The 12,759-nt window shown below is 58.7% G+C and overlaps 1 protein-coding gene across 1 annotated transcript in view; it reads left to right on the forward strand.

Annotated features, from left to right (window-relative positions):
* Window positions 1-12,759, forward strand: part of CPED1 (cadherin like and PC-esterase domain containing 1) — a 263,155-nt gene that overhangs the window by 221,829 nt on the left and 28,567 nt on the right. The window contains exon 17 of the mRNA XM_055314580.1: window positions 5,198-5,334. Within this exon, the coding sequence (XP_055170555.1) occupies window positions 5,198-5,334 (137 nt within the window). The remainder of the gene's footprint in view (window positions 1-5,197; window positions 5,335-12,759) is intronic.

The raw sequence follows: 12,759 nt of genomic DNA on the forward strand, positions 1-12,759 counted from the left end.
AGAGGCTGTCTTCGAGCAGGGACCTGCTGGTAACTTGGGTAGCCAGGCTCCTTTAGGGAAGACCCCAAAAGTGACTCCCCACGCAAGCCCAGGTCCCTTGGCCTGACAATACCGGGCCCCTAAATCCGACCTCCCCTCTCCTCCAGCTCCTCCTGCTGGTTTCCCTTCATGCCCATCAGGCTGCTGCAGGCTCCACACTGTCCATGCTGTCGCCCGCTCCTAAACGTCCTCTTCCCGTCTTAGCCCATTCTCCCGATGCTGTATTTTTCTCTCCAGGAAGCCCCTCCTTACCATCCGCCCACTCCCACCCCCTCAGATTGGCTTCCCTGCCGTGCCCCCAGAATACTTTGGGTACGTGTCTACAGTAGCATCTGCCTCACTGTTTCAAATGTTTATGTGTTTCTCTCTCTTTCACTAATCAGTGGTCTTCAGAGTGGAACGATGATCGGAGCAAGGGGAGGGGGTACCATGGGACAGTCCACAGGATGAAGCCAGTAGATTAAAATATGTACATTTAGTTTGATCTGATCCTTCTTATTTTTGTTTTATAATGACCATAACTCACAGATACAGGAGGACAGGCGCCTACGTTACAGCGTGCGTGTGTTAACACACCAAAGTCCATGACTACTACTACTCATGACTGCCCGAGGTCGTAAGTTTCTCCAGAGCAGAGAATGTTCCTTATTTTAAAATGGTCATTGAACTAAAACCAAGGTCCAAGTCCTCCCCCTTTCCGCAGAAGACTGTGAGCGGTCAGGGCACGGTTGGCCAGGGCTATGTGCTCCATCCACCCTTATGGTCCTAAAGACCTCAAGATTCAAAACAAATGAGTGCGGTCAGGAATAGCAGTTTGCAAGAATGGATTTTTTTTTTTTTTTTTTTTTTTTTTTGCTGCCGGAGATTTCCTTCCTTGATATAGGACTCCCTCCTGCTGAAAGAGGTTGTCACAGTGGACACCACTGGAAGGAAATTTATTTAGGCACTCGGGCTCCAGCGTGCACGGCCATAGATCTGTTCCAAGATCTTATTTTCACAGCACATTACAGTTATTTAGCAAACTGTATCCTTTTTTTTTTCACCTTGCCAATGAAATGATGGTCTTTGTGTCTTTTCAGTAACATTAGCTAATATAATTTTGAGTGCCTGGGGTTTTTTTAAAAAATTTTAAAGTTGATTTTTAGCCTTTAGAAAATAATTTAACTATAAGACACAGCCAAAGAATAAGATCTCTTGCTTAAGAAAGAAAAAAATATTCTTTTCATCTGAAGAAGAAATTTATACAGTGATTTTTGAATGAGAATTACCTTAAAGGAAAATAGCTCCAAATGCATTTTATGACATGTAAACAAAAGATATTACCACCTTCTGTTTGTAGCAAGGAAATATGACAACTTATACCTTAATATCTCTAGTGTTGAAAATATGTTTTTTTTTCTTAAGTGAAAACTGCTTTATGTTACGACATTATGGAGTCAGGAATCAGGGCTATCTATATGATCTTACATCTCACCGTGGCCCTAAGTCACAAAGTTGAATTTCTTCTCTCCGTCATGGCAGCCAGTCTGATCCACTTAAATGGCTGAGCTCTAAGCTTGCATTAAATATAAAGCTTTAATTATAAACCAAATAACTCCTCCCAAAAGCCATTTTTATTCCTCAGGATGCCATTCCCTAAAACACATGTCATACCCTATTTCAGAAATCACAGCTTTGATTCATTCAATGTTTAAATATATAACGTAGAATTTATGTCCCTCTTTTTGACAATTTTAGTTAAGAGCTGGTATCATTTAAAATGTCAAGAAACTCCAGTCCTGCAGATGTTATACAGATGTCTATTTCAAACACTATTACTAAATCACAGTAAAGGGGAAGCGGGGGGGGGGGCATTTTTAACCAATACGAAAATGCAAAGAGTTACGACTGTCTAAATACATAGTAGTATGAACCATTGGGGCCAAGCTTTCAGAGGCCCAATCAGGAGTCCTTTTGATGTGCACGAGATTTTATGCCTGCAAACTAATTGTACCCATATTTGGATTTTTGTGCACGCAATTGGCCACTTGTTTCCTCAGCCTTAGAAGCGAATGGCCAAAGAAGGCCCCAGTGTGTGCAATGTTAGCTGTCAGCAAGGTTAGAGGCGGAGAGAGCGTCTGGGGGAGAAGATGATGTGCTCTGAAATACTCAAGGATCTGATGAACACTGAGCCTTTCAAAATATTACTAGATATAATCTCATTACAGAAACACATTTACATCCCCAACAAACCACCATCCTATTAGAAGGAAAATTAACAATCTTTTTTTTTAACATAGTCTATCAACACGTGAACCCACTAAATAAATTCAGCTTTTAAAACCAAAGATAAGTTCATTAAAATAGCCTATTTGTGGGTTTTCGTGGAAGTGCGACCAGAGAGACCATGGGTCCATATTTCATTTTCGTCTGATGATTTCCCCTGTCTACCCTGACAAAGGGACCAGCAAAATCGGAGGCTCTGGGACCTCCGTTTTAGTCCAGCCTGTCATCAACAGCACGATCCCATTCCTGTCATGTAATGCTTGGGTCCTCAGTTTACCTCATCTGCGAAAGAGGAGGACCGACGGGGGATCCAAAGCCCCACTCCGACCCCATTCAAGAGGGTCCCGCTGACCACAACTCTCCACGAAGATGCTGGCGTCGGTGGCTGATGACAACCCCTATGTCCCGGGGCAAAGTCAGATCTAGAAGCAAGATGTACTCTGGATGAGAACCACAGAAAAATCACAGAAGGGGATCGGAGGGACCGTCTTCCCCTTGCCGTTCAACACGCAGCAGCTGTCCTAAACTTTCCGTCGTGTCTCTTAGTGGCACCGCTCTTCTCTGCATCTGGAAGCTTCGGAGATACGTCTCTCCCTTCTCTCTGCTGCCTCTGATCTTCTGTGGGGGCCTCGCTTCTTCAGCCCCCGCGCCGCAGGGCTGTCTTGTCACCGGCCCCCAGGTACCCCCCACGCCATCTCTCCAAATCGCCTCCATCCAGCGGACGCGGTCACACTCTCGAGCTCCATGGGACCTTCCAGACACCTGCCCCTAGTGACGCTTGCCTGCTTCTAAACTGCCCCAGCTTCCCTGGGGGCCAGGGGCGGAAAGTGCAGTCACCGGCTGCTGGGTGCCGGCCATGGCAGGGGCTGTGCAGGCCTCTGGGAGGGACTCTGAGGCCGTGTTCCCAGCTAAACGGTGGTCCCCAGCGTGGCTGCGCGTTGGAATCACCGGGAAAGCTTTTAAAACATACCTGAGCTCCGCACCCCGTGGTTCTGATTTAATCATTAGGATCCCATGTGAGCGTGGGGGCTTTCAAAAGGTTTTGAGGTGACTCCGACGTGCTGGCTGCGGGCAGCGTTGGGGTGCGTGCGCCTCTAGAGCCCACACTCCTTGGGCGCCGCACAGATAATTTTACTCACCTGTGCCTTACCTGTAGGATGCTGTAACTAATTTACGTGTTTAAATCGCAACCCTCTGACCTGATCCTAAATTTTTTGAGGTTTAGCATCGTGGTTAAGAGGGTTAAACGCGTTAATATGTTAAAGTGCTCAGGAAAATCCTAGCATCTGACACACGCTATGAAGCGTTATTATTATTATTATTTCTTTTTTACTTATTATGTCTTAACACCAGTAGCACCCACCATCTAGGAGGGCAGACAGTTCAATGATGTCTTGAGTTCAAATCCCCCTAGAGAGAACTATTTTGTCTTCCCCAGTTCTCAATCAACCCGCACTTCTTTTTTCCCTTTTGTGACCAACTAGTGACCAACAAACTAGCTCCTCTTTCATATTTTATTATTTCTGTTCACTGTTATTCCGCAAACACACCATTCTGACATCCCCGTGGTCGCGGCCTGCGGGTGGGACCCCTTCCCGCTGAGGGTAACGCGGTGCAGGTACTTGGGTGAGAAGCACAAAGCAGAGCCGGGGCCAGCGAGCTCTCCACTCTCGCCCCCTTGCTGACCCCGAAGGTAGGAATGTCGAGCTCGGGGATGTCGACGAGCCAGGCCAGTGGTCCGGGAAGCGAGCCCTTGGCGGGGGGAGCATGACTGCTGGAGACCTCAGAGCATTCCCACGGAAGACACGACTAACCCCCAGGGGGCGGGCCCTTCACACTCCGCTCCTGAAAAGACGTTTGGGGAAAAAACAAAAATCAAGAATCACTGGGCGGCCCGGCGGGCTCAGCGGTTGAGCGTCTGCCTTGGGCCCGGGCCGTGACCCTGGGTCCCGAGATCGAGTTCCATGTTGGGCTCCCTGCGTGGAGCATCTGCCTTGGGCTCAGGATGTGACCCTGGGTCTCGGGATCAGTCCTGCGTCGCGGTCCCTGCGTGGAGCGTCTGCCTTGGGCTCAGGATGTGACCCTGGGTCCCAGGATCAGTCCTGCGTCGCGGTCCCTGCGTGGAGCGTCTGCCTTGGGCTCAGGGCGTGACTCCGGGGTCCCTGGATCGAGTCTCGTGTGGGGCTCCCTGCAGGGAGCCTGCTTCTCCCTCTGCCTCACTCTGTCTCTCTGTGTGTGTCTCTCATGAATAAATAAATAAAATCTTAAAAAAAAATCAAGAATCATTTCTGGATTTTTTTCCTCCTAAATGATCAACACGTCTTCTGACGCTGAGGCTGCCTGGCGTGTTCTGAAGCACGAGACTCCGCGGGGAAGCGGGAGACCTCAGCGCGCCGAGGCCGCGGGCTGCGGGCGGCCTCCTGCGGGGACGCGGCCGGGGGAGGGGCAAGGCGCAGTGCCTCGTCCTCCAGGGGACACGGTATCAGAGCATCGGCGCGGCCTGGGCTCCCTGCGCGTGGCCCGGCCGCGGGGTCCTACCCCGGGGCGCCCCGCCGCTGCCTTGGTCCCTCAAGGCCTCACGTGGTTTCCGGAAACGAGCGACCGCCGCGTGGCGCCGGTGGCGGCCTGGGGTCAGCCCGGACCGCGTGGTGGCGGAGCCCGTCCCCCGTCCCGTCCCCCGTCCCCGTCCCCTGTCCCCCGTCCCGTCCCCGACCCCCGCCCCGTCCCGTCCCCCGTCCCGTCCCCCGTCCCGTCCCCCGTCCCGTCCCGTCCCCCATCCCGTCCCCCGTCCCGTCCCGTCCCATCCCCCGTCCCGTCCCCCGTCCCCGTCCCCGACCCCCGCCCCGGCCCGGCCTGCGCGTGGAGCTGAGCGACGTGTCGCTGTGTCTTCCAGGCCAGTGGATCGTGCCGTGCCTCAGCTGCTCAGACGACCGCACCTGTGACTGGAGGGCAGTAACGTGGCAGCCGCTCGACTGCCGGCACGTCGTCCTCAGCAGGCCCGAGCTGCGGCGCTGCCTGCGAGGCCGCAAGGTGGGTGCCGCGGGGGCGGGGGGGGGCTCGTGCACGCCCGTGACGCCCATGCCCGCCCGCCCGCGGCCGCCGCGGGGAGCCGCCCGGGTCCTGCTCCCGGGGCCGGTCTCCCGGACACACGAGCGCGTGAGGGGCCGCCCCGTGCTGACCCGGCGCCACGCGTTCGCTCGGCACAGTGGGCAGGAGCCGTGCCCCGTCAGCAGCCCCGTCAGGTGCCGCCGGGTCAGGCGCCGCGGGGGAGGCAGGCCTCTGTAGCTCGCTCTGCACACTCAGGGAACTGTCCCCACGCGCCAGGCCCCTCCCTTGTGCTCCGGCTTACCGGGTGTGCGGCACCTGGACGCCCTGGTCTCTCCCCGGGGCCGGCCGGTGTCCCGTGGGCCGCGCTGGGCCGCAGACAGGCGCTCACCCAGTCGGCCTGTGCCCGGGGCCTCCACTGGGGGAAGCTGGCGCCGACTCGGAACCGTGGGCGCGGGGCCGAGGGGCCGGGCAGGAGGGGGACGTTCGTTCTCCGTGGTGATCTCCATAAAAATGCCCCAGTGGGCACGGCTGGGGGCCTGCAGGTGAAGCAGCCGGGGCAGTCACCGCTCAGGGGGGAGGCGACCACAGGCCTTCACGAATGTACGAGCTCAGTGTTCTGAACCGAGAACGGCCTCTGCCCAGGAGCTGAGTGGGCTGCCGACGCCTTCAGGCCGCACGTCCGGCCAGACTGCGAACCTCACGAGGACAAGCAGTGCGTTCTCGACCGCCGACGCCATCCCACGGCTTAACACGACTTCCCGATACGTTAACAGTCGCTTAAATAGTCGTTGAGGACACGGGTCGGTTCAAATCTTGCTCCCGTCCGGGTCCGGCGGCGAGCCTGCGAGGTAGCTCTCGGGTCCGCTTCCTACTTCAGGAAGTCACAGCTCGGCGACACTGGATGATTCTCCCACGATCGCACGTGGCCGCGTGGCCGCTACTCTGGCACGTTCAACACCGGCTGGGACGGCCCAACATCCACATCTAAGAAATGCAGGACTGGAAGCAATGAGAACAGTCATCGCTCCGACAGTCAGACTTCTCTAAACTCTTCCAGAACGCTGCTCTGACCTCAGAGTTTCGAGCCTTCAGGAAAATTCCAAGATGTCACAGTCTATTAACCTGAAAGGCCGTAGGGGCATGACTAACGTCCGTGGCTTTTGACGTGACGCCTCATCGTGCTTCCCCGGCTCACTTTCTCCATCTATAAAACCAAAGCAGCGTCTGTGACCCGGTCCTACGCTGTGCACGGCTCAGCCTGCGGAGAGCCAAAAGCCGCCCTCCTCGCCGCCGCCGGCCGGGTGCCTCACCCGACAGATGCTCCTTCCTCGTGGCTCGGAAGGGGGAGGGATCGGAGACCCGGAGGCCAGCGGGGTTGGGCCTCCGCAGCCTCCGCGGGCTGCCCCTCTCTGTCCTCACGAGGCGGACGGACCTCCCCTCCCGGTGTCCCCTTCCCCTAAGGACACTGATCCCATCCCGGAGGCCCCACCGCGCCACCTCACCCACACCCGGTTACCTCCCAGACGTTCGGCCTCCTGATACCACCCGTCCCGGGCCCGGGTTTCAACTCCTAAACGGGGCGAGGGGCACACGCGATGCGGTCCTTGCGGATCCCCGGGCTGGTCACCAGCAGCCCTGCAGAGGGACGGTGAGACAATCCCCCCGCTGTTGGAGAGAGGGCCGCAAAGTCTGCGGATACGCCGTGGGGACGCGATCCCGGCCCAGACCAGCCGGCTGGCTGCGCGACAGGGAGGGCTTCTCCTAGTCCCCAGGCACCACGCGGACTTCAGGCTCAGAGCCCCGCTAGCGAGCCCGCGGGCCAGGCCTCCACCGACTCAGACGTGTTCACCGGGACGCTGTGGTCTTCTCCACACGACAGGGAAGCGGCGTACATTAGCGGAGCGGTGACACGGCCAGAACGGGGAAAAAGCCTTCCACAGCAGGATGGAGACCGCCTGCGGGGCGGAGGACGCGGCCCGGAGGCAGAGACTCCTTAGCGGGAAGATCCTATCCCAACCCTGGAGACCCAACGCCAGTCTGGATTCTCAGCACAGACTTCTGAGGGAGTATGGGTTCCGAGCCACTCTATATTTTATAGGGTATGTACACAGTAGTGCCATCGCCGTAAACTCCCACACACATACGCAAGCACGCCTGCACACACAGGGAATTTCTGGAAGCAACACAGCCAAGAATGATGACGTAAGTGAAAGGGAGAGGAGAGGAGTGGCGGCAGGACCTGCTGCGTGTTTTGCGAGGCCCAAGACAACATGAAAATGAACGCAGGACCCTGGATTCAGTCTTACTCCAGATTTCCAGGAAGGCAACAGCAGAGCAAGAAAGCCAGAGCGGGACGCTCTCACTGCTCGGACCCCGGGCAGCGCCCCAGGTCACATGCCCACGAAGCCAGCTTAGGTAGCCAGGTGGGAGGAGCTTTTAAAATATCTGCAAGATTTTCATTCTCGTGGGTTAGCTTTTTTTAATCTAAACATCTCTATTTTAAAAGGCTGTATAAATCAGAACTGGGGCAGAGGCAGTGGAGACGCAAAGGAGGTCCCATATTCACAATCACGGGACCCAGCAATGTACGGACGGGTGCAACACGCACATACACCACGCAGCACAGACATAATTGTGCAAACATTCACAGTTATGACTATCGAGGAGCACTTATTTTAAGAAAATTCCATTTGTGACTAGAAGTAGGCTAGCAGGACGCCTGGTGGCTCAGCAGTTGAGACTCTGCCTTCGGCCCAGGGTGTGATCCCAGGGTCCCAGGATCGAGTCCCACGTCAGGCTCCCTGCAGGGAGCCTGCTTCTCCCTCTGCCTGTGTCTCTGCCTCCCCCTGTGTGTCTCTCACGAATAAATAAATAAAATCTTTTTTAAAAAAGTCTAGGTTTTCCCAGTACATTTATTTCTCACTTTCCAAGAGAAAACTTTAAGTATCCAAAGTATCCTGAAATTCTTTCATCCTTTCATTACTAAACTAAGGCAGGTGTCACCCTACCCAGAGGGTTTCAGAATCATTATTCTATTCCGAAGACAAACATATGCTAAAGCATACCAGTTGCAAAAAATAGAAAAACAAGTAACACAGATATTTTGCTGCTTTTTTTTTTTTTTGATATTTTGCTTTTTAAACCCCTTATATACTGACAATTCTGGGGGGAGGGGGGGATTCAGTTTCTCCTGGGTCAAACATTCAAAAGAAATGTATTATTTGAGTGACTTTGTGTAGAACCGTTCCTCACCCGCGCATCAGAGCGGCAGGGCCAGGACCAAGGTGCAGTGGGGCTGCCCCAACTCTGCATCCCCCGGTGGGACCGACTGCCGGCCCACCCCACACACCCCGGGAGGTGTCTGAGCCCAGCACACTGGCCCCTGGCCCGGCGCTCAAAGCCAAGCCCCCCGCACCTTCTCTGCCTTGGGTGACGTCCCCTGCTCATTGGCTCGTCTGGCTTTTGCAGCCCTACGATCTGTTCTGGGGGCGAGCGAGCAGGACCCTCGGAGGAGCTGAGTCCCCAGGAGGACTGGGCACACGAGAGGAGTGACTGTCACGATGCCGTGTGTTCCAAAGGTGGAGAGCAGCTAGAGACACAGGGCCTGGACCCCAAGGGTCTGGAAAGTCGCTTCAGGGCGGTGGTGATAGGCCATCTACCAAGCGTGTTACTCTGAACTGGTTTAACTGAACTGGGAAAAAAAGGGGGGGGATCTCCATTTTTCCCCCAAAAGAATCTACAAGGAGAGCCCGGTCCCTGACACCGTCCTTGATGTGCCGCAGACTGGGGGGAACCAAGCCGGGGTGTCGAGAGGCGCTGGAGCTTCCCGTGTGGGTTACGTGCCCGTGGAGCCACTTGGCAGGTGCAGCGGCCCTCCCCACCTGAACCCTCGGTGGATGCGCACGGTGGGGAGCCACGTGTCACTGCCGCCCCAGCACGCGGGAGCCGTGTGCTAGGCCCTGGTCCAGGCGAGCTTCTGCTGTTGGGGGAGGATGCCTCGGATGGGGTGACTTTCCCCGAAGCGCCCGGTTTAAGCGCAGCTAGGATTCGGAAGGGCGGGTGGGACTTGGCGAGCTGGGCCTTGCAGCCCTGCACTTGCCTGGGCCTCCCCTGGGTGCCCCCGGGGGCACGGCCCGATGGCATGGGTGCGGCCCTCTCATGCCTCTACTGCGGCTTCCTCGGACCGACGCAAGGCTGTGCCTGGGAATCCACGGGGCAAGGGGGCAGACAGGCCGCACGAGGGGTCCGCGTTCCCAGGGGGTCGCCCTGCAGCCCCGAGGGGCCTTCCTGGGCTCGGCGGCGTCTGCCTTCCGAGCAGTCGTGCGAGCAGGAGGCCAGCCTGGGGCCTGGAACGTCTGTGCGCAAAGCACGTCCACCCCATTTCCACGTCGTCCGTGTTTGTGGGGCTCCTTTCCAGCTCCCGACGTATCCAAAGTGGAGTCATCTCCAGTCCGGGTGTAGGGTTTGCGTCGCGTCGGAGCACGACCCCCTGGAGCGCAGAGCCCGCTGCGCAGGCCTGGGCACGTCCGCGGACACCCGGCGCCCACTTAGGAAGCTCCCGATGCAACGGCCACAAGAATTCCCCGGGGCGTGACCTCGTCCTCCTCGCAGAGCCAGATGTAGGGGTAAGGTTTAGGAATGCGATCCTTGGGGGGGGGTGTAGGCGCCCCTCCAGCTGTTTGTCAGCTGCAGGCGGAGCTCGGAGTTAGAGACCTGAGAGGAGCGCAGTTAGGAACGGGGAGCACGGGAACACGGGAAGGCCATGTTCACCCAAGTACCGAACCCGAGCCCGGGACACAGGAGGCTAAGGCACGTCTCGGGGAAATGCTCGCAAGTCCAGGGGGTACTGGGACCCGGCGGCTGGCCAACCGGTAGTAACGCGTCTGGCCACGTGAGTCCCCGCGGTCGCCCCAGTGGCTGTCGGTGGTGCGTTTCGACGTGAGGGGGAGGCAAGTGGCCGCGGGGGGGGGGGGCAGGGGGGGAGAGGGAGGAGGGGCAAATGGGGGTAGGGGAGGGGGAGGGGCTGGACGAGGGGCAGAGGGCCTGGGCGGAGAGGAAGAGAGGGGAGGAGGGGAGGGGAGGGACGGGATAGAGCGGAGGGAGGAGGGGTGCAAAGGGGGAGAGGGGGGAGGGGAGGGGCAAATGAGGGATGGGGAGGGGAGGGGAGAGGGGCTGGACGGAGGGGGGGCGGGCAGAGGGCCTGGGCGGAGGGGAGGGGCTGGGCAGAGCGGAGGGAGGAGGGGCAAAGGGAGAGAGGGGGTAGGGAAGATGGGGAGGGGAGGGGCAAATGGGGGATGGAGGAGAGGATGGGAGAGGGGCTGGACGAGGGGCAGAGGGCCTGGGTAGAGGGGAGGGGAAGGGCCGGAGGGAGGGGGGGCAAAGAGGGAGGGGGAGGGGAGATGGGGAGGGGAGGGGTAAATGGAGGAGGGGAAGGAGGAGGGGGGCAAATGGGGGAGGGGGAGCGGAGGGGCAGGAGGAGGGGAGGGGGAGGGGCTGGATGGGGGCAGAGGGCCTGAGCGGAGGGGACAGGCGAGGTGGAGGGGCAAAGGGAGAGGGGTAAGAGGAGAGGGGGAGGGGCACAGAGGGCGAGGGGGGAGGAAGGAGGCGCGGGGGGGGAGGGGAGGGGAGGGGCGGGGAGGCGGCCCGCCCCGAGGCCGGTCCGGGTGGAACCGCAGGACGCGCGCAGGGCGCCCCACGCAGCCGGGAGGCGCACGCCCACGTGGCGGGGTTTGCTCGTCTGTTCCTCATCTGGCCAAACCGCCTGTATCAGAGCACGACTTGCCCGCGAGGCGCTTACGGGAGCCCCCTCCCCCTCCCCCCTCCCCCCTGCAGCCAGCGGGTCACTGCGCCTGGGGACCGCGCCTGGGGACCGCGCCTGGGGAGCTGGGCCGCGGCCGCCCTCTGCTCCAAGGGAGGCGCTGGGCCGGGCGAGACGCCGTCAGCCTTTAGGTCGCATCCTTCGGGCCTGGGCTCCTCCGGGCGCCGACCGCCAGCCTCGCGCAGGGATGCACGTGCGGGCTGCGGGGGCTCCGCGCGCGGCCTGGACCTCCCGGAGCCTCCTCGGCGGGGCCGCGCCTGGGCCTGGGCCCGCCCCGAGCCGCGCGCCCCTTGGCCTCCACGTGCCGGCTGCCGTGGGCTGGCGTTGCCCGCGTGGCCCGCCCCGGGGCCAACCTTCTGGAAGGTTCCGGTGAGCACCTGCGGGCCGCGCCGGCTCACCTGGACGCCTCCCGCAGAAGTAGCCCTGCTCCTGGGGCGGCTGGCGACCGAGCCCACGCGAGGGGGGAGGGGGAGGGGGAGGGCGACCCGGAAACCTCACGGCAAGGGCAAGGGGGTGCTGCCCGGAGCCAGCTCTCGTCCAGCCTCACGGTGAGCCAGGGGCTGCCCTCCCCCTGCCCCTCCTCCCCTTCCCTCCTCCCCTGCTGTGGGGCCTACGCCTGGTTGCTCCGGATGACCCTGCAGGGAGCACGGAGCGGGGTACACCGTCTGCTGCTTAAGGATCACCCCCGGGCGCCCGGGCTCAGGGCGTGACCCCGGGTCCTCAACCGGGCCTGCCCCGCGCTCCCCGCGTGATGGGAGCCTGCTTCTCCCCTGCCTCCGCTGCTCCCCCTGCTTGTGCGCTCTCACTCTCTCTCCATCACATAAATACATAAAAATCTTAAAAAAAAAAAAAGTTATCACCATTGTTCGTTCCCTTCGTTCATGGTAAATGAAGTGAAAACCATTTTATTTTCTATTTCACTCAAAAATTCCCATTCTTGGATGCACTTTCGCTGATGCGAGTAATAGCAATACTTTGGGCTATCGTTTGCCTCAGGGACTGATTTTTCATAGACGTCTTTTTAGGCATCCTGTGGACTATATAAATTCAACCTTTCCTAAGTTCCATACTTTTGCTAATTCACACATGGGAAAAATCCGAATTTAGATTCTAGTGTTTCCCCCAGAAGGACAGCGTGTAGGAGAAGGTGGTGAAGGCCAGCGTGCGTCAAACCCCTGTCTTCCCCTTCCCGGCCAGTGTAGCTTGGCGACCCCTTCCAGGCTCCCCTGCACCGGGGGGCTGCAGCAGGATGCGGGATGTGGGATGTGGGATGCGGGATGCAGGATGCGGGATGTGGGATGCGGGATGCAGGATGTGGGATGCAGGATGCAGGATGTGGGATGCAGGATGCCATTCTCAGTAGGGGATGCACGCCCAGCTGGCAAGGGGGCCAAGGAACAGGCCCGCAGCCCTCGCCTCCCCCCTCCCTCCACTGGACATCGATCCTACAAAGCTCTCCAGGACCCTAAGTGAAGAGGGCACAGTCTGATGCTGCGGAGGCCCATGCACCCCGCACGTACACCTGCCTGGAACCCGCCCCCCCCCCCCGATGGTTTTCCAGAGGGAGAAACGGACCTGAGGTGTGTTTG

The sequence above is a fragment of the Nyctereutes procyonoides genome, unplaced genomic scaffold, assembly GCF_905146905.1.
Source record: "Nyctereutes procyonoides isolate TBG_1078 unplaced genomic scaffold, NYPRO_anot_genome, whole genome shotgun sequence".
NCBI classification, from domain to species: domain Eukaryota; kingdom Metazoa; phylum Chordata; class Mammalia; order Carnivora; family Canidae; genus Nyctereutes; species Nyctereutes procyonoides.